The 27,745-nt window shown below is 46.7% G+C and overlaps 1 protein-coding gene across 1 annotated transcript; it reads right to left on the bottom strand.

The window, feature by feature from the left end:
* On the bottom strand, positions 1-25,987 carry FAM20B (FAM20B glycosaminoglycan xylosylkinase). The gene is made up of 8 exons (XM_048313003.1): positions 25,923-25,987; positions 18,935-19,465; positions 15,807-15,893; positions 13,331-13,440; positions 10,999-11,170; positions 8,170-8,361; positions 5,722-5,781; positions 1-3,485 (listed from the first exon to the last, which is right to left on the bottom strand). Exons 2-8 carry the CDS (start codon positions 19,309-19,311, stop codon positions 3,254-3,256), a joined length of 1,230 nt encoding a protein of 409 aa, XP_048168960.1. The 5' UTR covers positions 19,312-19,465; positions 25,923-25,987; the 3' UTR covers positions 1-3,253.
* Positions 25,988-27,745: the final 1,758 nt, after the last annotated feature.

Raw genomic sequence — 27,745 nt, forward strand, 5'->3', positions numbered from 1 at the left:
TTAAGCAATCCATCAATGCTGCTTTATTAAAATCTTTATTCACACAATGTTGCTTTATGTGGGATCTGACCCCGGGGGATAGGAGTAGAAAGTCATGATTGCATTCTGTTTGCTTATTAGCAACTCCATTTGTGCAGCAGCTCCCAGGGGCCTCCTCTGGCAGATCCTAGAGGGGGAGTCTGTTCCCAGCATCTTGCTCCAGCTGCTGCTGTAAATAAATTACCTTCTTAATAAATTAGTACTTCTGAGTTGAAGTTTGTTTGGCAAGACACACTCCAGTTCATCAGCTGCTGGAAGGGGAGCTGATTCGAGTGTCTCCTCCCCCCGATGGCTGACTCAGGCAGGAGGAGGTAAATAGCAGATGGCTGATGAGGCTCTCTTTAACTAGTTCTTGACTTCTGTGCTTCCAGCGCTCTGATCTCACTGATGACCTCGACACCACCAGTGTGTAACATCTGGGGCCAGCGGGTGACACGTGCACAGTGAACAAGGATCAGAAGGTGTCACAAAAGCCTCCTCGACAGAGCATCTGCCTTGCAAACAGTGTTATTTTTCAGAGGTTCAAGCAGACCCTGTTGGCACGTGAATGCTGCTCCTCATTTCCTTTGCAATGGTTACAATTTAAAATCTCTCGCGGTTCTGTATTCAAGCAAAACAACCATCACTGCCAAAAGGGCAGAAATTGTCACAAGGCCAAAACCAGATCTTCCTTATTTTGGTTTAAGAGAGGAATTTATTTTGCTTTCCTGCTGCAGAACACCAACCTCCAGTAATGTTTACAGCAACCAGAAGCATCAATATCACAAATAAAAAACCAACTCCAAAAAATGACCATTTCTTGCTTCCTTGAACTGATAATGCTGGACTTCATGCCCTTTGACCACAAGTAAACCAAAATAAACCAATACCCTGCTTTATATCTTTGACCTTTATACTGGGGAAAAACTTATCCCCAGGTCCCATCTGACAGCAAAAGCTTTAACTTAGAGCAACACGTAAGTCCTCAACACTAATTTAGTTTCAAAGACTGAAGGACCTTTTTTTGAACTCATTATTAAATCAACTGTAAATACCAAGAGCAATCATACAGAAATCAAAAATTAAATTTTGGTAGATCCCTCCCAAAATATTGAGAGCTCATGATTAAGCTCAGAGAAGAGTATGCTTTTAGAAATGCTACAAGCCACCACCATGTGCTTCACCATCTCCCCTTTGGGTAAATCATCTGAAATTTCCTGGGAAACAGTTTAAACCAGCACTTGCTCCTGCCCCACAGGCACCACCCACAGCTTCTAAAGCATGTTCTGTTATCAAGTGATAGAAGCACGAGCTCCACAGTGTCCTCAAAGCTGCCTGTGTGTCACCATCCTGACTAGGAACTCCAGCAAGTAACTCCAGATCCCATCACCTCATTGCTCTGGGGCGCATCTGTGACGTGGCCAAGTCCAGAAGAGAGCAAGAGTAACATAAAATTCAGTCTCAGGTAAACAGCCACATTCTACTTTCAAGATACTCTGCTCATGCAATGAGAAAAAGACTTCACCAAAATAAACCAATACCTGCATTTTTCAGATAAACTCTCTCCCTGACACCTCCTGGATCAGGTGTGGCCAAGGTGCAAAAACAGCTTTACCTGCCTGCCACACTGCAGTTAGAGAAATCCTGACAGGAAAACCAAGGCAAAAGGCTCAAACTGACATTTTGGTGCTCTTGCTCTGAAGTCCAGTAACCTGTAATCACTTTGGGAAGGGAGCTCTTTCCTTACATTAGGGACCATGCCGGCTGAACGCTGATGCAAAGCTGTTCAATTTGGAAATAGTCATGAAGCTGCTTCTCTTCTGGAGACACAAACTGAGACCTGCCCCAAGGTGATCAGTTTTATGACACAAGCTCATTGGCAGCACAGGCTGCAGTGCTGAAGGACAACAGGACTAGCACAAGATGAGCGCTGCAAGCCTGCCCTGAAAAGCCAACTCTTCTCTATCCATGGCAAAAGCATTAGTGAGGAGCCCAGGATGACCATCCCAGGCAGAACACCGCTGTGGTGGTTGCAGGAAGCAGCTGGGGAAGGCAGAAAACCTCCTGGAAGTGGGCACAACTTCTGAGCTCAGCCACAGCCAGACCAGGTGAACGTGGGACCCAAACACCGGTGTTCCAAGAGCAGCAGTGCTGAGCTGTGGGCACGGGGAGCAGCAGGAAGCTCAGGTGAGATGAAGAAGACAGACCACAGCTCAGGGTTGTCTGCACACGTCAGGTTACTGCTGGTAACTGGGGAAGTCCAGCAAACACCTCTTCCCCCAGTCCCACGTGCCCAGAGGCTCCACAGCACTTAAGGCTCACAGTAAGGCAGCCTGACCTCGCTACACAGAACTGCTTCCAAGGACACAGCCTGTCCTCCTCAGCTACAAGACAATGAAAATTTGGTTATAATGGACACAGGACTGCAAGGGTATTTTCTCTACTCAGACCTTGCCAGATTCCTTAAGAAACAAGTGACAAGACACATGGAAACTTACTATAACCCCTTAATTATCAAGTGCTGTATAACCACCCTGTCCTCTCCTAAATCTCCAACCCTGTGGATAAATCTTTGATAGGACTTCAGCAAAAACACTGAAGCATTATCACACACGAGGCAACCCCCTTTCCTGGCCTTTTATCAAGGAAAAGCCAAGTGAGCAGCAGAGGTCCCCTCTCCCACCCCTCAGACAACCAGAAGAACATCCCAGCCCGGGGGGTGGTGGCACAACTCTTCAGTCTAATGGTTATTTTATTCGCCCCTTGCTCGTTCTCTAGAGAAGCAATAAAATGCCCAACCAGCTCAGAGCTGATTGTGTACAACCCTGAATCAGACAAACTCGCCAGAGTGCAGGGGGAAGAGAAGGGGAGAGGACTGTCCTGTTCATCTGTGTGTCCCCTCCGGATTCAGTCCCCAGAGGAGCGTGTGTGCCGCGCACGGCCGCACCAGCACCGGCAGCCGCTTGTATCCAGCGCGATGCCCACTGCCGGCAACGGACACGCCACAGCGGCCACCATCCACTGCGGGCTCAGCCATCCGAGGCCCTTCCCACCTCTCACTGTGCCAGCCCGAGGAAAAAGCCAGTGTCACCTCCCTTCCTCTGGCTCGGGAGCTTTCCTGTTCATGTCAGTCCATCTTGGCCACAGCCCTTCTGAACTGATTGTGCTGTTTTTCTATCGCTTTTTTGTTTGTTTGTTTTTAAAAAAAGGAGTTTCATCTCGTGTTCCGCTACAATTACAAGTGAGACAGAGTCATCCTGTCTTCCACCAGCACAGCATCTGGCCCAAACTGGTCTGTGCACTGCTTCACTGTAGCCAGGATGCTGAGGAGCCGCTGGTCCAGGGCGTCCAGGTGAGGGTCGGAGAGCACGGGTGAGATGGGGTCATGCGACATGGCAGTTTTTAAGGCAGACTTCAGGACTCCGTTCTTCAGGTAATTCAGCCTGTTCCAGGTAGAAACCCGGATGCTGCAAAAGAAACAAACACACGTCACCATCCCACGGTCCTGCTGCATCCCACTGGGAATACCAGAGCCAGCCTCCTGAGGGAGCCTGGCACATCAAGAATGGAGACTCATTGCAGAGTTTGGGATGGCAGGGTCCAGGTGAAACTGCATCACAGACAGGATCTAATGAAACTTGAAAACCAAAGGTGATGAAGAATCAATCCGGTGTGACGTAACTCCTGTTACACAGGAACACTTCCAGCTGCGAGCACAGAAGGTCTTCAGTCCTGAGGCCTCCCAGACACAGTTTGGAAAGGAAAGAAAAGGAAGGAAAATCAACAAATTCAAAGAAAACTCAGGTCACCTCAGGAAGAGCATCACTGACCAATAATGAATCACAGAGGACAAAAGGCTGACCAAACTTCCATGAAAGAGAACACAGCAGTGACCTTTCCTCTTCACTGGCCACTGAACTTATTTGTGTCAGCCCATCTCAACTCTCATGTTCTGTGAAGTCTCTTGGGATTCTCCCTCAAATCTTTCAGGGCCAAATCTTTAGCACCCCTGGTCTAAACTCTTGGGTTTGATGGCCTCTAATAAAACCAGCAAAATAAGCAAGTGTTGTAACAAACTTACAGTTAAAACAATTATGCATATGAATTCTTATGTGGCATTTGATCGGTGCCAGAAAGAAGGGATATCTGAAAAGCACGAAGTTGGAAAGTCTCTTACAGAGAGAAACTTCTCCTCTGGTTGCATTTGGGAGAATCTAGATGACAAAGACTCCCAAAAAATCCCAGTAAAGCAGAAAACTAAATATATATTTTAAATTAATGTAGGAAAACTAAAGAATTTGAACATTCTTTAACTCTTCTCCATATGACTTTCAAAAGGATCTTGCAGAACATAGGCCAGGTGTACTGCAGCATGCAGGGAGCTGTGCTTAGTGCAAGCAGGATGAGAGCTTAGGCTTTCTGCAAAGTTCCCAGTTTTCAAAGGTCCCACGGATTTTGGAAGATAGAACCTTTCAAGGACAAGCTTCAAGGACAAGCTCCATTTGGAAGGCTTCAAGGAGTTAATGTTGAAATGGATACATCAGTATTTTTCTTTCTGGAAATTTTCATAGAATCCCAGAATGGCTTGGACTGGAAGGGACCTTAAAGAACATCTCATTCCACCCCCCTGCCATGGGCAGGGACACCTTCCACTATCCCAGGTTGTTCCAAGCCCCGTCCAGCCTGGCCTTGGACACTTCCAGGGATCCAGGGGCAGCCACAGCTTCTCTGGGCACCCTGTGCCAGGGCCTGCCCACCCTCACAGGGAACAATTCCTTCCCAATATCCCATCCAATCCTGCCCTCTATCCGTGGGAAGCCATTCCCCCTGTATTGTCACTGCAGGCCCTTGTCCCAAGTCCCTCTCCAGCTCTCTTTGAGCCACTTCAGGCACTGGAAGGGGCTCTGAGCTCTCCCCAGGGCCTTCTTTTCTCCAGGTTGAACACCTCCAGCTCTCTCAGGCTGTTCCCAGAGGAGGAGTGCTCCAGCCCTTGGAGCACCTATTTCCTAATGAGAAGTAGCAATGGCCTGGTAAGAGAGTGGACACAGAACAGAAATCAAAAAGTCACAGCCTCTGAAAATAAAACCACAGCTTACAGGCCAAAGCAGAAGTGAGCAGCAGTGGTCCCCTCTCCCACCCCTCAGACAGCCAGAAGAACATCCCAGCCTGGGGGGGGTGGCACAACTCTTCAGTCTAATTGTTATTTTATTCGCCCCTGCAATCGTTATTTTCTTCTTCTCTGCAAAGAAACTACAAACTTCACTTGAGAGAAGCCCCCTGAGCAGGGCTGCAGTTTTCTTCAGAAACCATCTCTGAAACTATTAAATGCCAGACACATTGGATCCTTCACTTCTGTCAGGGAGAACTCAAGCTGGGATGTGGACTTTGATTTGTCAAGAGCTGGATGGGGACAGCTGCAGATGCAAAGTGCCTGTCACTGACTATGGACAGATCTGAACCAGTGACCCGGAGGCGAGCCCACTTTCTGCAGCTAAGCCTCATGTACTGCCTTCATGAAAATGGATTCCTCAGCTTCTTGGGCACTGACAATCCATCAAGCAGACAATATCTCAAAAAAGTACAGCACTGTGGACCCCAGCAAACATTTTCAGGTTGCCAGAAGGCTCCCAAGTTAATGATATTGCGAACCAAAGGACAGCAGTTACAGAGGCAAAGTGAACAGCACCCCTGTGTTTCACTTACATGCAGCACTGATAGAGAGGAGCCAAGATGCTTCTTTCATCCAGGGCAGGGTTTCCAAAGCTGAAAAGCAAAATTAAAACCAAGTGAACCAGCTGAACTCCTATGGTTGTTCTCGACATAAAGAGCTTCGCAAAGAATTCAAAGAAATCAATACTAGGCAATTTCATGCTCCAAGAGATCAAATCATTTAAATTAAAATATAAACAAGCCATGACCAATCACAGATATAACTCTCCACAGCATCAGCTAAGCAGGTAGACAGAAGCAGGACCAGCATACCCAGTTCTTTATCAGACCAAGGCACCTTAGAAAGGCATTTCAGAGGAGTTTAGGACTGATGCAGGGGTAAGGAATAACTGGTATTCTGGGCATGGAGGATGGGAGCTTTTTCTGACACAGCTGAGCAGGGAAGGAACCAAACAGCACCAACCATTAGAGCAACAGTTCACTAACAAGGTGATCAACTTAAACATTTAATGCCTACACTTCCTGAGGAAGCCAGAAGGTTTCCACAGTATTTCACGCTTTATCTAAACACATGCTGGATTTATTTTTCATAGTTTCACCTTCCTCATAATACAGTTTTCAACAAAGAACTTTCCCCCCAACAAAGATAAGTTGCTGTAGGGGCCTGGCATTATGCTGCCCAAATAATTCTGTTATTAGTAGCTTTAAAACTGGAATAAGCTCCCAGGGAAGTGGTCATGGCACCAAGGAGCACCTGCTCTTATGTATATGGTTTAGTTTTAGGTAGTCCTGTAAGAAACAAGGAGTTGGGGTTGATGATCCTTATGGGTCCCTTCCAAATCGCGATCTACCATGGTTCTATGAAAAACTGTCCCTTACCCATTATTTCAAAGGAGCTGAAAGAAATTTTAAATTTTATTAAGTGATTAAATAAATCACATTTTCAAGGAAACAATTTACTGTGAGCCTGCAAAGCCTCACCAAAAATATTTTCATAATGTTATAGGAGCATATCATAACAAAGGGACTTGACCTTCAAACCCTGTATTCACTTTCAGTGACTGATCCATTACCTTCCTTCCTCCTAGCACACTGCCAGTGAGGAACAGAATGAGCATTTTTGCCAAATTCACCTAAAGCAGCAGTGATGAAGCAGTCCCGAGGTGGAATGCATCCTGCTGTCATACTGGAGTATTACTGAACAGGCTGATGACAGCAAGGAAGGACGGATGGAATCCACTACATGACAGATAAATGGGAAAAGGAAGGTAACCCCAAGCCTTCCAAGGATCTCCAAGGTCTCAGGTGCTGGGTACACTTGGTACAAGTGGTGTGCAAAGGCAGAGCACAGCTGCCACAGGAACTGCTGGTCCTTCACAGAAGGGGAAAATCACTGCCACTGCACATGGGAGTGCTCACCAGATAAAGAAATAATCCTGAATTGCTGGACGAAATAATGAGAAAGACAAGTAGATGATCTTTATGTTTTTAAGAAAAATTAATCAAATTCTTATGATTTAAACAAGGCTGTGTCTTCAATACAATTTTTAACCTAAACTATAGCGCACAACATACAAAGAAACTATAGCAAAGACAGAAGAACTCACATTCTGAACACATTTAGGAAACATTTTTTCCAGGTAAGAGTTAATGTCCACATTTAGAACATCACCATATTTCGCTTTTGGTACCACTTCTACCTCCATTTTATACTTTTAACCTTTCAAAGCCAGAGTAGGCATATTCAGAAGGCAGGGAATGCCAAATTATTCAGAAACACATTTTGAAAAGATCTGCTTTTATTACAGCACTCACTAATACTGACTGGTGATTAATAAAAAAAGCGCAAATTTTCAATCTTCCACTAATTAAAAGCCTAAAAGGAAAGGGCTTTCCAGGGGATAGGAGAGACTTGAGCAAACCTTTGGAAGCTGCTTTGGGAAATACTGTGTTAATTGGGGAGTTTCTGTAGATTGAGTAAGACTTTGCCAAGACAGAAGAGTATCTAGAGCACAGAGTGGAATCATGGAGTCCTAGAGTGGTTTGGTTTGGAGGAGTTGGGTTTAAGCTCATCTTGTTCCACTGCCCTGCCATGGGCAGGGACACCTTCCACTAGACCAGGGTGCTCCAAGCCCCATCCAACCTGGCAGCCTTGGACACTTCCAGGGATGGGGCAGCCACAGCTTCTCTGGGCACCCTGTGCCAGGGTCTCAGCACCCACACATGGAAGAAATGCTTCCTAATACCTGATCTAAACCCACTTTCTTTCACCTTGAATCCATTCCCCCTTGTCCTGTCAGCACCACAGCTTTTGAAAGACCCTAAGATTTGGTGAGCAATGTCTGCTAAAAAGGAAAAGACATTACAAAAGACATTAAAGAATACATTCGTGAGAGAGAGAAAAGAGAGCGAGACAGAGCAGGTAAGTGTGTGCCCTTGTGCTTGCCACTGCCAGGCCAAAAGGGCCCTCCCCAGGCTCACCTTTTGGCATTGTCCAGCAGGATGAGCATACTGGCTCCCTCATCGTCCTGGAAGCTCTCGTAGTGGTGCCGGTCGGCGTTGCCGATCAAGTAGTCGAAGATGGCCGTGTCGATGATGTCGAGCAGGCGCGGGCCCGAGTCGTACGGGGACGTTTTCTTCACGGCGTCGCAGTAGCTCTCGTCATACTCCCACCTGCAGCCACAGAGGAACAGCAGCCCTTCAGGGAACCACCACTGCACAGCAACAGCAGTGACAGCTGCCCTTCAGTCACCTTCGAGTGCGCCGAGAAAAGGGGAGCAGCCCAGGCTAGGTAAAGAAGGAAGGGCTTGCCAACAGTGTTTCATGGAAAGAGGAACCACGAACATCCTGCATTAACATCTCAGCGTATGGAGCAACCTGTAGCTTCAGTTCAAAGACACACAAAGATCATCCTCCTATGGAAAACAAAGTCAGAGTTTGCTTCCTCACAACTCCACAATGGCTGGGCTGCCTTATGGGAAGACTACTGCCATGCCTTGCCTCCCTCAGCTTCCCAAGGAACAACTTCACTACTGTGTCTGTTTCCATCTGGCTTTCCAGCCATCCTCTTTTTCCTTTCCAGGGCAAATATCCTCATTGTGGTTACTAGTGAGCCCCTCTGTCCTCAGGAGAAGGGCTTCTCTGTGTTCATTCTCCTTTACTCCCAGCTGTCTCTTTCCTCCCCACTTCCTCTGCAGAGTATCTCACCACCTTCTCCACTGACAAGATTTCAAGCTTCCCTCTTACCTCCTTCTCCTTCTACACGTAACCTTGTAACACGGATGTCATGTCTCAATTCTCCAAAGCTAGGATTTTAAACTTTCCCATTTTCTTCTTTACAGCTTTCAAAGCTATTCAACACCACGACCAAAACAGCCAAATCTCTGGTGTATATCCTTTCCATCTGTCAACCTAAATAACAAGGACATCTTCCACGTAAGGACTAAATTCTTCACAAAACAGCAATTAAATTGGAAATGCCCTAAACCATCTGTGATTTGGAAACAGAGATGGAGGAAACGCACGCTGGAGAGACTTGCTGACATGCTCAAAACTGCAGATAATCATGGAAGTACGAAGGTCAGAATTTAATTACTGTAACTGCCACATATCCCACTTCATCTTCTAGTGGTCTGGAGCCAGAGGTCCCAATATCCCATCTTTCCTCCAGGTATCCAAATCAGAGAGGTTAAAAATTTATCTTCTCAATGTTTTTGATAACAGGTCACACACGTTCCTCAAACGCTGTGCCTAAATCCCCCTAGGAAGAGGGATCTTTGCACCAAGGCCCAGCTCACATTCAGCTTGTAGCACAAATCCACACAGCAACAGTCTCAGAACCTCTTCTCCTTGTGCTGGATAAATTTCTTATGCTGCATCCCACTCTCCCCCTCAAGTGTTTCTTTTCCTCTCACTTTCCTTCAGAGTGGTACTCAATCTCCTTGCCCCAATTTTTCAGATATACTATGCTCTCTCTCCTCATTTTCCATGCAGTCTTTCAAGAGAAGCTTTTATCCAACACTCATTTCTGATCATTTATATTGTATTACCACAGGCCTTGGAAGGTCAGGGATTTTATCTATTACACCTCCATTAAAAATTATGTACACTAATGTGCCTGTGTGAATTATGTTCCAAAGGCCAACTCAGAACAGCAGCTAGAGCAGGAAAAAATTCTTACAGTTATTTTTCCACAATTACCAGGCACAGAAAAAGGAGGGCATGACACCAAGAATGTTTAATTCTGATCTCTCAAAGTGAAATGTGCAGCATGACAAGGTGAAAACCACCAGAACCTTGTAACCTCATCTAAAGGAGGCAAGCATGAGTTTAAATACACCAAATATCAAATCAGCACAGGAATCAAGGTAAACCCCTGTGTAAGTAGGCAGGGCATGATGAAAAGCAGCCTCTCAATAGGAGGAACACCTCCATGAAATTCATCCCGTTCATTACTGCAATGTACCATGTACTGAACACAGCTGATTTTGACCTGCTGGGAAAGAGAAAACATCTGCTGCTCAAAATTCAATCTGTGCATTTTATACTCAAACAATTCAAGAGCGCCTTTGGATGAGATTCTTTCTGAGAACAATCACATCACTGGAAATCAATGGATACTTTAGATCAAGGACTAAAAGACTCTTCTAATCACTTTCAAGTTCAAGACAGATTTGGAAAAATTTACTAAGCTCAAACCCATTTGTTCTGGTCATGGCAAAAACATCCCCAACTCAGGAACTCAGATGTGTTCCACCTATTGTAGAATGCTGCTTAAAGAAGGACAAATGTGGGATTTAGCATTCTTTACACCCTGAGCATGGTCACCAACTACTGATGGCATTCAAAGTAAAGGACTTCCCAGGACTAGCTTAAGTTAAACCAGTTCCACAACTCTGGAAACAAACTACAAGGACCATGAAATTAGGTCTGGCACAGTGGTACCACATTTCAGGGGCCACAGAGGGGCACAGCATCGACAGGAGGTCCAGTGGCACAAGAAAAGAGTCTTCGTTTGCCCACAGACAAGATTTTCAGAGCTTGGAGTGACTGCAATGTGGAGTTCTGTTCCAGCCAAGAGGCAGGAAAAGGACGGTGCTTAATATTGAGGAAAACAACAAAGATTTTTTTTCTTCCTCATTTAAATTTAAATTTTATTCTGGACTTCTTGCCTTCTACTGTTGCACTAAGAAAGCTGTCGGCACAACTGTAGGTTATGAAAGCCCTTAGTGCTCTTTAACTAACCACTGTATTTGCAAGAGTCAGTGCAAATGATCATCTCTGAAGAACAACCGTGCCCTGCTCTCGTACCTGGCGAGTTTGCCCTCCCGGTACGTCCTGCCCCAGGGGTGCCGGTGCTTCTGCAGGGGCCAAACGTCCGGCAGCCACAGGGTCACTGAGCCCTCCATGACGTCCCCATCTGCACAGGCTGGCTCTGTTTCCCGACAATAGTAGCACTTCCCATAGAAGCAAGTGTTATTGCCTTAAAAAGAAAAAACAAAGAGGTATCAAAACAGCAGAACTTAATCCAAGGAATCCAACTGAAATTCAGGAGCGTGTTGTTGCAGCAGTCTTCCCCACAACGGGATTTCACTGCACTTGTCTTCATGCTTCCCGTCTCTGAGAGGGAGAGGCTCAAAGGAGATTACACAGACATCCATTCATTCAGAGCAATTAACAACTAATACAAAAAGGAGAGAGCAATTATATTTTCTAATGACTTTATCACTCTGAGAATTAATACAACACTGCACAACCAACAAGTTTTGTGATCCTTTCTTAGTCCCTAGGACCTTGACTTTGCAATGCTAACACTGCTTGTTTTTCACATTTCATACTTCATGTGTCAGATCTCCCACTTATTTGAAAAAGCGTGCAAGAAGAGGTTAAGTGAAAAGAGACACAGCAGAACCCAAAGGGATTTGGTGCCCTGGGACCTGGCACACATCTCAGCTGCTTGAGCTGACTTAGCAGAGGAGACAGAAACAAGTATCATTCTCACATGATCTAGGAATGCAGATCTGTCAAAGCTTCATCAGTGCCTTCTGACAGGAGAGGAGCAACAAAACCCTGCAGCCTTCAGTCCACTAACGCCGATGCATGCTGTATCATCGAGTAATCTGGAGCAGCCCGCAGTAATACTGTTCGTTTACCCTTTTCTATTTTCCCCTTCTTAACCCGCCTTCGCTTGATCCTCGCCAAGCTAAATCCAGTTCTGTGCTCACAGATGTTCTTCCAAAATACTCAACTATGTCTCACTTGGTTGTGATTACTCTCTGTCCTGCCTCCCTTTGGTTCTACATCCAATATCCTCCCCAGACCAGGCCCAGCTCTCCAAAAGCCGTGTTTTTCCCTCTCCATCCTTACACATCCCTGCCTCTCAGCCAGCACTCCTCTGGAGCCCTCCATGAAGCCCCTGTGCTCCCAGTATCCCATCAGACAACCTGAGGATGTCAGAGATCATTACCAACACAGAGCTTGCAGACCAGATCTCTTATTTGGAACGCCTGCAAGATCTCTCTTCCCATCCAGGGCCTGCAGCAGGTCTAGCAAGAGACAGAATTCTCTGAGATTCTAGCTGCAACTCCAGCAAACCCACACTGAATACGCACAAATTCTCTCTTCTTCAAAGCTTTATGAACTTGGTCAAGTTTGGCCTGACAAAAGACCCTAACCTCCTCCACAGATCCACCCATTTCTTTAGTTCCTGCTTTGCAGAACAGCAGTTCCAAGGAATCTAAGGAGGAGCAATGAAAATTTCTGGAGCTGTACTTCTCAAGTCAGCACTGGAGCTAGAAAACAGCTTAGTTATCTTGGCTGAAATTGGAAAATGTAAAGCCTGCCTGAGGCAAGCACCCCCTGTGAATGCCAGGGGAGCCTGGTGAGGCTGAGCTGAAACTTTCATCTGAAAGTTCCACCTTGTAAGTGGCAGTGTCGGGCAGCAGGGGAGACTGCCAGCAGTGCTGCTAACAGGAACGGTACCAGCTGTAAGGAACAATCATCTCTGGAGCCTTCTGATTAGAAAATGAAACAAACAGAAGAGTAGTAATTGGATGGTTTATGAAAGCCTGAAGGAGTTAAGTCTACAGCATAAGTAATTTCTTGGTGCTTAATGACCAGCTGGTAGGAGTTCACATTAATAGCTTCTATTATGTGCCCTTCACAGCATTATTACTGTAAACAACACAGGGAAGTTCTGCTGTGTTTGGTTGTAAATGCTCTGCAGGCTCTGATGCAGCACAAACAACATCTAATACCAAACAGTGTGTCAGCTCTATAAATTATCCCAAATCACCACTCTCTTCATATTAAATACAATTTTAATTTTTTTCTTTTCAGGTCTAATCACAGACTTTTCTAACCATCCCTGACAGCAAAGAGAAAATTCTTAACTCAAAAAATAAAAATCCCATCTGAAACAGCAGCATGAGGGAACACAGAGCAGTTACAGAGGGAAAACTACTTGAAGAAAACCAAGTCCTCCTCCCCTGCCAAACGGGGTTATCCAAGATCTGTCCTGGCACAGAGCGAGCTTCCTGCATCATGGTTAACTGTTCTGTAGCTGTGTCAGGTTCCCACGGCTCTTTTTTCCCACTAAGCATTTTTCCTTTCCTGGGCAGCACAGTCCACAGAATCCACTTACCCACAGTCATGAAGGTGCCCAGGAGCTGCTCCGTGGCCACTGGTTTGATCTCTGTGCGCAGATTCACAAACCTGCCAACCACCAGCGGGGCTCGGTGGAAACCCAGGATTCTGATGGGGGGTGAAAAAACACGACCTGAGAATTTGCAACATAGGCAGCAGTTCAAAATGAAAACAAAAAAAAAACCCAATCTCTGTCAGAGATGACAGAGACCAAAGAGTAAAGTTGAAGCCCTGCAGAAACCTCCTTTCTTCTCCAAGGCAAAGTAAGGAAACTCATTTTTCGTATGTGCCTGGATGTTAAACTTGCTTTATGGGCCATCAGTGACACTCCTTTATTAAAGCATTTGCAGCAGAGCAACAGAGGATGCACCATGCTCCAACTCTCAGAACTCAGACCTCACACCAGAAATATCCATCATGTGTCTGAAGCAGGCTGAAGCAGTAAAACCAGATGGCCCGTGGGCTGGTCACCTGGAAAGATCATTTATGATTTGTGGGAACCACTATCTATTAAAATGTTATGCTTAAGCCCAGTTCAATTACACTTGAAAGCAACCAATCCAAGACTTGTTTTGTTTGGCATGAGGAAGGAGAAGGGAATAGAAAAGGTAGAACAAAAGTGAATGCCTGAGAAGTGCCTGGAAAAAACAGAGGTGGGAAGAACAACCATAAAACTTGCAGTTAGAAGATCCAGGTTCCACTCCCATGCCTGCCACAGCCTTTGCTCTTTGACCACAAATGACTCGGGTATTTGTAGTGGAATTTTAGAAGTGCTTAAAGAAGTACAAAGATCAAAAGAGTGTCAGCCCCAACTCTCCTAATGCACTTTTGACACCCTTTTGATAGGCTTTGCATGTCAGAAAAAAAGCCTGAAAAGGCTCTTCTGGAAAAGGGACAACTGACATTCTGCAGAGGTATTGGGAGAGTCACTCCGATAACTGAAAAGGGTTTGTTTTAGATATTCAATGAGTAAATCCCCGTTGCAAGTACAAAATAACTCTAAGAAAGGGCAGCACAAGACGTCTGTCTGAACAAGTCATGTCCATAAGGATGAAATTCACAGCCAATCCTGAGCTACGCACAGCCTGAGCAAAAGCAGGTGTTCCAAGAAAAGAAGCACAGAGCTTAGATGTGGAAAACCTGCCCCTGTATTTTCAGAGCCACAGCTGAGAGGCCATGATCCTGGAAGGCACAGCCTCGCCATCAGTGGTAAACACACCAAACGATCCAGGATCCTTCTTGAAACAATGACATCCTAGGACAAAATACGGAACTGTCACCATTCAACACAAAGGTACAGATCAAAGTTCTGTGCCAGGCAGGTTCTGCAAGGTAGTCCTGAAGAATAAAGACGTGCAGAGCCCCAGAGAAAGGCCAGAGAAAAAAGCACAAAATCATGACCAAAAGGACAACAAAGAAGAGTTAAGTGGGATTTGGACACTGGAAAGAGGCTTTGATTGAATGTTCAATGACTTCTTTTACAGGGAAACTGAAGCCTGTATGCTTCCTGAAAGCACAAATGGACTGACATCTGGCTACATTATCTTTTTTTGGTCTCAATATGCCCTGATTTTGGCCCACCAGCACAAGCTGGCTGTAGCAGCAATGGGTGTTACTCAGCTAGTTATCATCAGCCCTTCCTAGAACTACTGATTTCCACTGCCTGTGCAATGAGTTCCACAGGTGAATCAGGACTAACAGACATCTCTGTCACCATCTATGAGTTTAGTCACAGTGATAAGGCTCTTATTTACGTACTGAGAAACCTCAGTTTAAATTCAACCATTCTGTCCTTTGTTTTATTTGTCCCTCCTTATTCCTTTTCCCAAGATTTTCTCTTCACCTCCAGATCTTCCTATAAAGAGGCAACAGAAACTGTGCTCATTTACTCTGTGTGAAATTGCAGCCCTAGCAGCATTTCATAACTATTGACATTCAGTGTCTGGTGTTTTCTGTCCCATTCTTTGTACATCCTGTAACTTTTGGTTTTTCCTGTAATTGCACCTCCAGCACAGGTCCACAAAACCACCTGGGTACCCCAAGCACAATTAGTATATGAATAGCTGGTTTTCCTCTAGGATGCACTGATTCATATTTAATTTAGACTGAACTGTTAGTCTAGACATTAGTCTTGACTTTTTAGTGAACTGGACATGAACTTAGCACACGCATTTAATGTTTCAGACTCTTCCATGGCATCTGGCTAAGCTCTTTCTCCCCTATAATATTAACTGGAGTGGTTTTAGGGCTCATTCTCCTTTTGAAACTTTTCACAAATATCTAAAATGTTACACTCTTGAACAGATCTTAGAAATGAAGTTTCACAGAATAAGCTAATTCTTATTTTGGCTTCAATGTGGTATATTGGCAGGCTAGAGGTAGCTCACATCTGAGGTGTATTCTTCAAAGAACTCCATTTTTTTTTCTGGTATTTTCCAAAGACAGTAAAACCAACTAAAGCAATAATTCCATACCTATCCAAGTGAAAGGCTGCCACCTCTGCGTTGTGTCTGTCGTAGCCAGCATAGGGTTCTCCTTCCACTATATAATCCCTGGCATATCTGTAATTGAAATAAGTCAAATGAAGTGAGTCTGTGCAGGATTCCCGTCAATTCTGCTGTTCAGAGTAACAATTTAATAACAGTGCTACGTTAAAAAGTCTCTGGGTCACTTTCCAAGTGATTGCCTGTGGGACAGGGGAAAAACATCAATGAGATTAAAGTGTCCAGACTGTTGAAGTGGTAAATAAGGAGGAAAGGTCAGTGATGTACAGTGCTCTCCAGAGCTTGGGAAACAGTTCACATTCCAACTAATAAATTTTAATCCTACCATATGCCGAGTCACATCTTAGAACAAAGAGCACAGACCCTGCTATGGAACAGGGGTCTATTTATACTGGGAAGCAGCAATCCCACAGACGATTTTAGGGTTAGAAAGGATTGTACATTAACATGAAAACACAATCTTATGTTGTGGAAGAGATGGCAAATGCAATCTTTAGTAGATAGAAAATCAGCAAGCGTGAACCTGAGGACAATACTGGGTATAAACAGAGCCTTTATTCTGGCAGAGAAAAGACATAATGAACAGCAAAAAATAGAAATTAGGCACTCATTGCAACAACAGTGGTGTATTTTGGTGAAGTGGAAGGCTTTTTGCTCCCTTTTTTATCTTTTAATAGATGTTACTTAGTCAAGGCAAACACTGATTTCTCCGTTTCCCGACATTCGGATCAGTGTAGCTACTGCTTTAGCACCATGCTGCAGCTGAGTGTGAAATACCACAATCAACACCGAGCAAATGGGTGAAATGCAACACGTTTTCAAATCAAATAAGGCCAAATTAGGTTACCTATTTTCTCATTTCCATCTATGTATCAAATTGTGTAGACTGGATTATTTCAGCAGAATTTGTGTTCAAGCAGTAGCAACAGTGTAAGAAAAGGCACAGAGCTCTACTTTGATGTTTTAGCCTTGCTCAGGGAGGATGTGGGGCAAGATGACAGTCCACTTCCCCAGCCTGAGCACATGCTTCAGCTTCTCTGCAAGGCAGCTCAAAAGAGAATTCACTAGTGCAGGATTCCTGCCAAATGGGAACTTTCACCAAAACACCATCTTATATCACATATACCATCAGATGTGATGATAGCAACTACTATTTGTTAGTAAATTAGGCTGAATTTCAAGTAATTTTGCAGTGAGACAGCTAATCCTCAGAACATGTCCTTGAAGGCAGGTCTTTGGTATGTACTTAGAGCAGGCTTCTGGAAGCATGGTCACATCTTGAAAGCTGCAGAGCTAAAATTTATTAGTAAATCCCAACCAAACTCTTTGTTTCCATGCACAGTAGGCATCTAGTCCTTTCCGGAGCAAAAGTAATGAGGGAATTCCTTCTTCCCCAGCCGGCCAGTTTGCTCAGAGCTGTTTTTAGCAGTAACTTTGACAGAGCATTCAGGTCCAAAGCTGGTTAAATAGACTCCCTTGCAGTGCCAGAACAGGGCTCTGCCCACAAGCCTGGCTATTCAGCAGTCACGACCAGAACCAGGATGGCCAAGGCCATCCTCTCTAGTGCTCCTACAAGCATTCCCAGCTGCACGTGTCCTTGCTGGAGCACAGTGCCTGTGTCTGCCTGCACAGACAGGGCTTTACAGGCTGCAATTTAACGCTTGGTGGAATGCCCTGACCGCACTCACTGACACAGAAGGCACTGTGGGAATGCTGCGCCTCCTCGGTGCCTTCATCGCAGGAGATGCCTGCCGTACCACCAGGAGTTCCATGTGCAAGGCCCACACTGCCTGGGCCCACAGGGCAGGAATTGGCTGGACTGTGAGCTCAAGTGCAGGGCAGACTTTTTCTCACTCTCTAATCACAGAATCACAGACTCGTTTGGGTTGGAAGAACATTTCATTCCAATTCTGCTGCCATGGGCAGGGACACCTTCCACCAGACCAGGCTGTTCCAAGCCCTGTCCAGCCTGGCCTTTGAACACTTCCAGGGATCCAGGGGCAGCCACAGCTTCTCTGGACAACCTGTGCCAGGGCCTCCCCACCCTCATAGGGAAGAATTCCTTCCCAATATCCCATCTGTCCCCACCCTCTGTAAGTGTGAAGCCACTCCCCTTGGTCCTGTCACTGCAGGCCCTTGTCCCAGGTCCCTCTCCATCTCTCTTGAGTCCCTTTGGGCACAGGAAGGGGCTCTAAAGTCTCTCTGGAGCCTTCTCTTTTCCAGGTGAACACCCCCAGCTCTCTCAGCCTGTTTCCAAGCAGAGGTGCTCCAGCCCTCAGAGCATCTTTGTGGTCTCTGTGCTCACTCATGGACAGGACAGGAAACCTTAATGCCTGCTTAAGCCAAAATGTTTTTCTGGGATGACACCTCTCATTTGCAGTGAAATCTCCTGCCTTACTTTTTAACCTCTTCCTTCTCCTTTTCCCCAAAGACAAACAGTTCAAAAAGCTTTACAGCCAAGACTCTTCAGAAACTTTTGATCATGTTAAATTTTTCTGAGGATCACTGTAAAGCGAGGCCATACCAAGGAAGCATCACAACCCTCCCATTCTCACATTGCTCCTCCAGTACTCACCGTTGGCAGACAGAAGGCCCAGGGGCTCTCACTCTGACCTACCCAAACCATTTTTACAGCCTACATTCAACTACACCAGACACACAGATTTACTTTTAAGACCACTGCCAACTTTCCTGCCTTCCCTGTTCTTGAACTGCACCCTCTCCTGGCAGTCTGACACGACAAGGAAGCAAAGCTTGTCTCCAAACTGCCAGAAGCTGCACTTCCACAGTCAGGAAGGCACGGCTCAGAAACATGAGGTGTAACCAGCATTCCCTGAGGACTGAACACAGTGATTACTCTTTTAATCTAAAGACCGGCTGTACCGAGCATCAAGGCTGCACAACCTGAGACAGCTGGCACAGCAACCTAACGTTACTAGAGCACCAGCAAGCCTCTATCCTGTCTGTCTCAAAAATAACAAGATGGCCTTTCCATCCACAGAAAAATTCGTAACTTAAACATTAATGTGGACAACATGGAGAAAAAAGTTTATATAAATAAAGCGGTTATTAATGCAGTCATTGAAAGCAGTATTTACCTCTTGGGTTTGAAGACAACCTTCTGTCCTCCTTCAAGTATCAGCAAAGCTTTCAGCTGTGTCCCTTTGTACCCCACGTCAGCTTTGATGATCTTCTTGGTAGTCATGGCGTGCATGACAGCCCCCAGCTCGGGGGTGTCCTCGGGGTACACCTCGCGGGGCACCACCCACTGCGCCGCGATCTCCCAGGGCGACTGCAGCGTGTGCTCCAGGCGCGGGTCCAGCGCCACGCGCAGCCCCGCCAGCATCCGCTGGAAGGCGCGCTGGTCCTCCCGGTTGGCAGCAGAGGTGTCCAGGTTGTCGATGAGGAAAACCTTGGTGAAAATGAAGATGACGAGGAGGATGGCCAACAGCACAACTCGCTGCTTCAGCTTCATGGTGCCCTTCAGCCCTTCTCCCCTGACCCTTTCTTCCAAGCGTTACAGGAAGTCTGTTGGAGATCAGGGTGAGGAAGGGGATGTTAGTTGATGAATTTCATGCCTAACTTGCATTGTAAAAGATGTCTCACCACTGAAGCATCTCCTGGTACCCCTAAAAATAAACAAAACACAAACTTACAATCCTGCAGATCCCACCAAACTCAAAATCACGTTTATGCTTGGAATACAAGCCTGCATTCCTGGAAGCTTGTATCCTTAAAGCCTGAACGCTTCTGTTAAAACACACTGGGTTTGCTGCCTTCCTGCAGCCTTTCTGTGATCTGCACGGAAGGGGAAATTGCAAGACAGCATCTCTGCACAGCTGAAATCATAGCAGCTGCAACCACCACGGGCAAGGCTTTTGCAGAGAACTGTAGTTTAATGTGATTGCTCCAATTTCACACACACTTTTCCACTAGTACGAGACCCCATGATTGCTGGTGTCCTAAAGACCTGTCCCTCCAGAGAAGCCCCCAGGTAGATTTTAAGACAGCTCACAACAGTGAGAACAGCTGCACAGCCTCCTTTCCTGAAGGTACAAGACATAAGGACAGAACAGACTTAATTGTTTATTGCCTTTCATTTGCCGCCACTATAATTTACTCAGCTTTTTTTCCATTCTTAAAAACAAATGAGCTGGGGTGGGGGATGACATCTTTACTTCCCTGCGGTTAACTAAGTACCTTCCGCACTCAACTGTAAAACCCATAACCACAGAAAATATACAAAGTGACTGCAATCTCAACCAAATTAACTAGAAAAAACATCCCAGACCACTAACCCTTGCCTGTTCTCCGTAGCCTCACCTACAAGAGGTAAAGCCACATCCGTTTCTATATTTATAGTGGGCTGCAAGACATATCTGGCCCCTCAATAAGCCTTGGCCAAGGCACTGTTCGCACGTAAGGACCAGCACCATCAACTGTATTCAGTTATGAGGACTGAAATCACCTTCCTAGTATTAGCTGAATGTAGTCAAAAGCCAAATGGAAAGGGGACATGAGGCACACCTCTGAGGAGAGCTGGGAGCCAGCAGGAATTTCTCTCTGCACCAGCCACGCTGATCAGGCAAACCCTGAACCAGCACCCTGAGCTGGGGGAGGACTGACACAGAAAAGCCTTCTCATGCGATTTAACAATAAGTGTATAAACCAGCCATTATTAATCATGTCACTGGAAAAAACAAGCTGCACAGGCTCATTTACCAGCAGCAAGCCATCAGCCAGGCCATGCCTGGCGAGGCACACACAGGTCACAGCCATCTTCAGAGCAAGCCATCAGCGCAGAATCAGGCTGGCACAGCGCAAGAGCATTACTATAAAAGGACATGCAAACCCACAGAGGACTCCACAGCACCTTCAACAAATTTACATGAGGTCCTGAGCAGACACATCCAGCTACACGGCTCTCCCATGTCCCTGCTAGCACTCACAGCAGGACAGAGGCCCCAGGAAGCGCAGAGCATCCTCAGGGATGCTTCAAACTAGGACCGTGGTAAAATCAGTATCACTGATTACACAGTAAACTGTGTAATACTGATTTTAATCTATTGGAAAATAGGCACTTGTGCTCATACTGAAAGAGAACAAATCAGATGTTTATATGGAAATTAGAATGTATTATTACTCTTCATCTAGTTCTGTTTTGGCAGCCTGTTCTTCTCCAGACAGCACTGCCACCTGCACATTACCCACTGCAAGCATGAGAATGAGAAGCACAGACAAGGAAGATGCACCTGACCCAAAAGCTCTCTTTCCTGCAGATACAGGCTCACCCAGGAAGAGACCCTTAAATAATAATCATATTATTCTTAAACTTAAGCAGATAAGCAAAGCACATCGGCTGCACCTGTACCCTCTCATTGTAACTGCATAATTCACCTCTTTAAAACTAACAATTCTGAATCATTTTGAGCACTGCTGTTATCAAAATGTGCTTCCATTCATTTTTAAAATCTGTTAGCATTTGGAAGGAGTTAGGCAGAAGAACACAGGTAACTTCAGAGCAGTTACTCCTCGCTATGAGATACGTGTATGTGTACACATACATTTAAAGAAAGCCTTGCAGCCCAGCCATGGCTGACTAAAGCACAGGGCAGGATGTTCCACACGTCTGGAGCTCAACATGAGCACTCACTTTTCTAGACTGATTTCCAGGAATGCTGAGTTTCTCTAGGGATATTCTTCTTGGGAATGGAGAGGAGAATACAACTATAGTCACTTAAATTAAAGGTCATTTACTTAGTTTATCTTTTGGGACGGCTTTGAAACTAATTTTGGCTGTAACCCTCCAAGGAGGCAAACAGAATTTACAAAAATAAATAAAATTAAATATTTAACTATTTGCTGGTGAGTTGGCTCTCACTTCTTAGTGACATCTGAGGACATGAGTCATCGGCTGCTTTCCTCCAACAAACGCCAAAGCACCCCAAGGTTGCCATGCCATCAATTTCCCAGTGCTCCATGCACAGCCTGCACTTTGCTCCTTGGTGCCAACATTACAGTCGCTGCTCTACAAGCCAAGGGAATTGAATCCTTTTATGAACAAGTTTACTATGGACAGCCAGAACTTGAGTTTACTGTTTTAAATTGAAGATGGCAAGGGTGACAGCATTGAGGCGATGTAAGAAAACATTTATGCAGTTTTGGAAGAAAGTAACTTGAAAAAGCCAAGTCTTTGGCAAAGTCCTGGATTGGAAAGGAAGATTATGAGAACTCCAGAAGTGTCAAGCTGGTCCTGGAATGAGGTCAGAGATGAGAAAAGTGAAATAATAATACACCACCAAAATTTTAAAAAGGAAAAAATAAGGTGAGCTGTGAGCAGAACTCAGTGGAACAAAGGGCAAAAGGGTCTTGGACAATAACAAAAGTAAATGCAGCTAAAAAGAGAAAACAGCCAGAAATAAACAGCCCTACCAGCTTTTCAATGCTGTAGTCAACTGCAAGGTTTGCATAAGAAACGCTTCTTGTTTTTCACTGCCTCTTTGGGGTACTTCCCGATCAATTCTTTCTCTTATTACCACCAGGTCTGTATTCTCAGCAAGTGTGAGTCTTCCAACTCAATATACAAACAATAGCATCTCCTCAGTATTGTGGTGGGGTCACTGTGCACCCAAACACATGAACTAAAGCATGTCTTCTGGCATTAAATACCAACATTAGACCACTCCCAGTTCAAAAATCAGCATGTAATTTGCCTGTTACAAAAATCACAGCTACTATAAGCAGCCTACAAACTTAGCAGAAAAATCCCATAAGACATTTTTTACTGGCATCACAAAATCAATGACGTGCCTCATATCACAATCTTATTTTTATATCATAAAGCCTTTTAGATGCTATCTCAAAAATACTTGTGTGTACAATTTGCCAGGATTTCATTATGCTCCAAGTCACAAATCAGGTCCGGGGGCAGGCAAAGGTTTAGTTTGGCAGCACAAGTACACAAAAATCATAGCTCAAACAGACACTGATCTGAAATGGATATGGTGGAAGCAGACACTAACTCCTGTTTAATGCATGGGGCTTTTCTTATATACACTATACCTTTTGGGATCACCTATCAAAAGGCCTTTAGAAGTCCTCCAGTAAATCCTGGAAAACGCCTTGAAGAAACATCGTACACAGTCGGGACATTTTCCTCTTCCCAAAACGTACTTCAGTCTCACCAGATCAATCTTCCTTCCCATCCTCCCCTCTCTGGCCAGCTCCTTGGTGGCTCATGCCTCCCCTCTCTGTGTGAGCCTTGTTATTCCTGTTTCCGCAGGCAGGCCCCCACAGACCTTTCCTTGGATTTCTCAGGCTCATTCTGTCACTTCTACTCTCTGCGTGCTGCCTGCCTTGTGTACGAGTTTAGTCATCTAGTGCTCAAGGCTTCCCACATATTTACTTGTCTGCCGTTTCTCCATCTCCTTTCCTGTTAAAACCCTCATTATCTACAGGCAAAATCTGTGACAGTCTACACTCAAACTTTCCACAAACACAACTGCAGCCCCGGTTGAGAGCTACAATACAGATAAATATGAAAGACCACAAGCATTTTAACCACTGCAATATCACTGCCTGCAGCTGCAACAATCAGTAACTGCCTGAAATATTCTCACACAGCTCTGGAAAGAAACAAAACGATTTTGTCCATCTGTCTGCCCACCTGGGCCCGTTATATCCCTTAGTAACTTTAGAATCTGTCACCTGCATTTTTGCTAAATTTGTCAGAGAGCTTTGTACGAGCTTTACAAAAACCACAGGCCAGACAGAGGACAGAAGCCTTGAGAAGCCAATGACAACTGGGTAAATATCCTGAATCTTTCCCAGCTGCTGGCACAGCAAACACAAACACCTGACTCAGCTGGCTGCACAAATAAGGATAGGGCAGATTGGGATACAGGCAGCACCTGGGTGCAGCCCTGGGGAAGGAGAAGCTACCAGGCACTGAGGCTGGTAGGAGCCAGGCAGGAGCTGCTGGGGTAGGATGTGGCAAACAACTCCTCAGGAAACCAGGCTGCATTAATCCTCCTCGCAGAATGACTTTCCACTGAGCACCGTTTCCTATGGAAACAAAGTTTATATAATCACACTTTTCACTTGGACCCACCAGCTAATTCCAAACACATCTGACAGAACAGTAGATGTTTTGAAGACAGGGTTTACGCGTTTATTGGAAGCTGGCAGACAGGGGTGCTGCAGGAAGGGCCGGGGTGTTGGCTCAACAGTTGTCTGCTTGCCTTGGCCATGTGGGCAACCCACGGGCGTACAGCTGAGACTGGCATGGAGCTGGGAATGCCATGTGGGCAGGGAGGGATTGGGAGCACTGAAATGGAGAATGGCACAGGACAGGGGCAGGAGGAGCCAAGGGCACTGATACAGAGGGGGCTGGGACCTGGTCAGAAGACAGCCGGAACAACTCGCCCTTGTCCCTATCCCAGTTACTGACATTCCACCTGACCACTGCAGGTCAATAAAGCCAGTTGGAAATGCTTTAGGGAGCCTTGTTCCACTTGCAAATGAAGCCAAGGCAGTGAGAAAATTCGGCAGTTTCCCTTCTCCACTTGACATTCTTATGTTTATTCAGCTCCTATGTAAGACCGGTACTAAAAATTTAATGAGGGTCCATGTACCCATCTGGCTTTTAGCAGCAAGGAGCCTGTCTCTGCTGTAGGAAGGTGCCAATCAGCCTCCCCCACTCCCGAGGAGAGGCAGTGGCATTCTGGTCTCAGAACCAAGCTGACAACTTTGTACCACAAACGGAGGCAAGTCTTGTGCTGACTGTGCAGGTCAGACTTAAGGACACAAGGGGTGCATGGAGTTATTTTCAAAGGAAAACAAGACACAAGAATATCTGTTCTGTAGTGAGTACCAGGTGGGATCCACTCACAATGAATCCACTGCAAGCCTAGGATCTACATTCTACAGTTTACGCTGTTTGTTCAGCCCCTAGAGCACTATGTATGTTGTAGTGCCACAGAAGGTACAACGAAAGAGCCGCAGTGCTTATGCACATCTGTATCCAGAAAGGATCCAAAGACAGATATCCTTTAAAAAGGGTTAAACCCATGGCTCTGACAACCACAGTCAGCGCTTCTATGAACACACGTCATATTTTGCCACCAGTGGACAATGACCTTCGCCAAGCTGCGACTGGCACTCGGCGAGAGCCCAGGGCGCAGACGGCTGTTCCCAAGGGTTAAGAGATAGCCAGAGAGGCTTCACAGCTGTACGGGGCTCCGTCCCCAGCTCAAAGCGAGCATCCCGAAGAGGAATGAACCGCAGGAGTGCAGATGAAAATTCCCATCTGCCAGAGCTGCGTCCGTGCAGCTCCCGCCGACCACGGGCGAAGCCGGGGGGTGTCCGGGGGCCGGACCCGTCGGGACGGACGTGGAGGTGCTGGAGCGAGTCCAGAGAAGGGAACAGCGCTGGGGAAGGGTCTGGAGCACAGGTCTGGTGAGGAGAGGCTGAGAGAGCTGAGGAGGCTCAGCCTGGAGAAAGGGAGACTCGGGGGGACCTTCTCGCTCTCCTCAACTCCCTGACAGGAGATTGTGGCCAGGTGAGGCTGTGCTCTTCTCTCAGGTAAAAACCGATAGGACAAGAGTACGGAGCCTCAAGCTGCGCCAGTGGAGGTTCGGGTTGGATATAGGGAGGAATTTTTTCACGACAAAGGGTGATTATGTATTGGAATGGGCTGCCCAGGGAGGCGACGGAGTCACCGTCCCTGGAGGTGTTCAAGGAAAGCCTGGACGTGGCACTTGGTGCCGTGGTCCGGCTGACAGGGTGCTGCTGGGTCACCGCTTGGACTCGACGATCTCGGAGGTCTTTTCCAACCTAATTCCCTGATCCTGTGATTCTCCCGCCGCCGGTCCGGCCGCAGGGGCCCCTCCAGCGCTCTGAGGGGCGCAACCGCCCCTCCGCCCCCTCCCTCCCGCCGCCAGGCCCGGGGCGCCCCTGCTGTACCCGCCCCAGGCCGCAGCGGCCCCGCGTCCCGTCCCATCCCATCCCATCCCGTCCCGTCCCGCTCCCGTCCCTCGGGCGCCGCCGGCCCGGCCCGGCCCCGCTGCCCGCGCCCGCCGCACTCACCGCGCCCGCCGCCCGCCCGCCATGGCCCAGCCGCCGCCGGCCCCCGCCACCACCACAACATGGTGCCGCCCAGCGCCCCGCGCCCGCCCCCCAGCCAATGGGCGCCCGCCCCGCCCGCCGCGCGCCTCCCGCCCGCCAATCAGCCGCCAGAGCTGCCCGGGCCGAGGGGACGCGGCCGGGCGCCTCCAATGGGAGCGGCGGGGGGGCGCCCGCCAATGGGGCGGCGGCGGCAGCGGCGGCGTTAACCCCGGCCCGCCCGCCGCCGGTGCCGCTCCAGGGCTGCGGGGAAGAGCCCTGGCTACAGGGGGAAAGCAAGGGAATACACACTTGTCATACACATTTTTCAAATGCATATGGAAAATACTTAGCTGTGGCTGCGCTCCGCGGGAGCAGGATGTTGTGGCAACGGGTCCTGTAACAACACGCACCGCCGTCAGAGGCACTTGGCTCCTCTGACTTTAGAATGATGGAAGTATAATTTAGAGTTACAACCCTCTTAAACAGTATTATTATACTATACAGCCCTATTATACTGCATATTGTGACTATATGCAGTCCTGAGCAATCCACCTCCTTTTATCATCTAGCACCAATAAATTGGATGCTATTCAACCATAACATCAATAGAATTTTATCTCTCCCCGTGCTACTACAAATAACATCTTAATTTAATTTTTTTTCCCCCTTATGTTCACACACTCCCAATTTAACGCTCCAGTGTCAATTCCATCTCGCAGGCAGCGCTGGAAGTTTGGCAGGGAATGCGCAGCTGGCGCAATGCCAGCCTGGCTCAGCAGGAGCCACCCCCCCGCAGCCCCGAAACGCGCCCGCAAAAACACCGCGGCAGGAAAAGCAGGGGGTGACAGATATCCCAGTCCGCAGCTACAGCCTGTGCATCCCCTTCCTCCACGGCTCCTCACTACCCGGAGCATCTTCTCCATTGTTTCTGCTCCACTTGCTGCTCCTCATCTTTTTTAGTCCCTCTTCACAGAATCATTTAGGTTGGAAAAGACCTCTGAGATCACTGAGTCCAGCACAGCTGACTGCAGTACCTTGGGCCACTTTAAGACTGCAACAAATACTGCACTTGCAGACTGGCCTGAAGTGGAAAATAAGTATATTTCTTTCCGGGAATTTTCCTTTTTCCTCCTCCACTTTTAGGACTTGGAACGAAAACTTTTAATGGGACTTTTAAAAACCCCTTCGAAGAAGAAAAAAAAAAACCGTCATACCTAGTGCTTTATGACCTCCTGCTGCAAGGTTCCAAGTGCTTCAAGCAAACATCTTTGCAGACATCCACACACAGCACAGGCAACATCTCTTATTGCTAGAGGGAAAGATACTTAAAAATATATATATATATAAATAGCACAGTTTATTGTTATGGACTGCTCCTCTGCTAGCTCCTCACCCAATAAAGTTTTAACCCTAACTACAATCTCGGCTTTCATTATTAATTAGCACGTTAATATTTAAGTGCCGAGCAATTGTCTACAGCTACAGAAACATTAAGAGCTAAGAAGAGGCCAAGTGCATCAGGGTACAGACAAGCCATGGAGCTGGGGATGCTGGATGGCTGGGGGACCAGCAGGACACAGGGTGGTCATGAAGGGCCATCATCTTCCAAAGCTGACAGGCAGAAGAGCTTTGTTATCCCTTGCCAAGGGTGCAGCAGACCCCAGGAAGATCAAGAGAAAGAGCTGACGGAGCTGGGGCTGCCTCTAAAAATCTGCAGGTCGTGGGAATAAGGACTGTCTCAGACTGGGGAAGAACAGCAACAAAGAGCCATCTCAAAAGCTGGGGCTGGTGTGGCAAGGAAGCCA

Source organism: Corvus hawaiiensis, chromosome 9 (assembly GCF_020740725.1).
Source record: "Corvus hawaiiensis isolate bCorHaw1 chromosome 9, bCorHaw1.pri.cur, whole genome shotgun sequence".
Lineage (NCBI taxonomy): Eukaryota > Metazoa > Chordata > Aves > Passeriformes > Corvidae > Corvus > Corvus hawaiiensis.

What these genes read in the sequence shown, in the direction of transcription:
- FAM20B (XM_048313003.1), bottom strand. Translation starts at nt 19,311, where the DNA reads ATGAAGCTGAAGCAGCGAGTTGTGCTGTTGGCCATCCTCCTCGTCATC. An exon ending in GGGCACCTTCATGACTGTGG is followed by an intron (nt 11,171 to 13,330) that starts GTAAGTGGATTC and finishes TTTCTTTTTAAG; the next exon opens with GCAATAACACTTGCTTCTAT. An exon ending in CTGCTGGACAATGCCAAAAG is followed by an intron (nt 5,782 to 8,169) that starts GTGAGCCTGGGG and finishes TTTGCTTTTCAG; the next exon opens with CTTTGGAAACCCTGCCCTGG.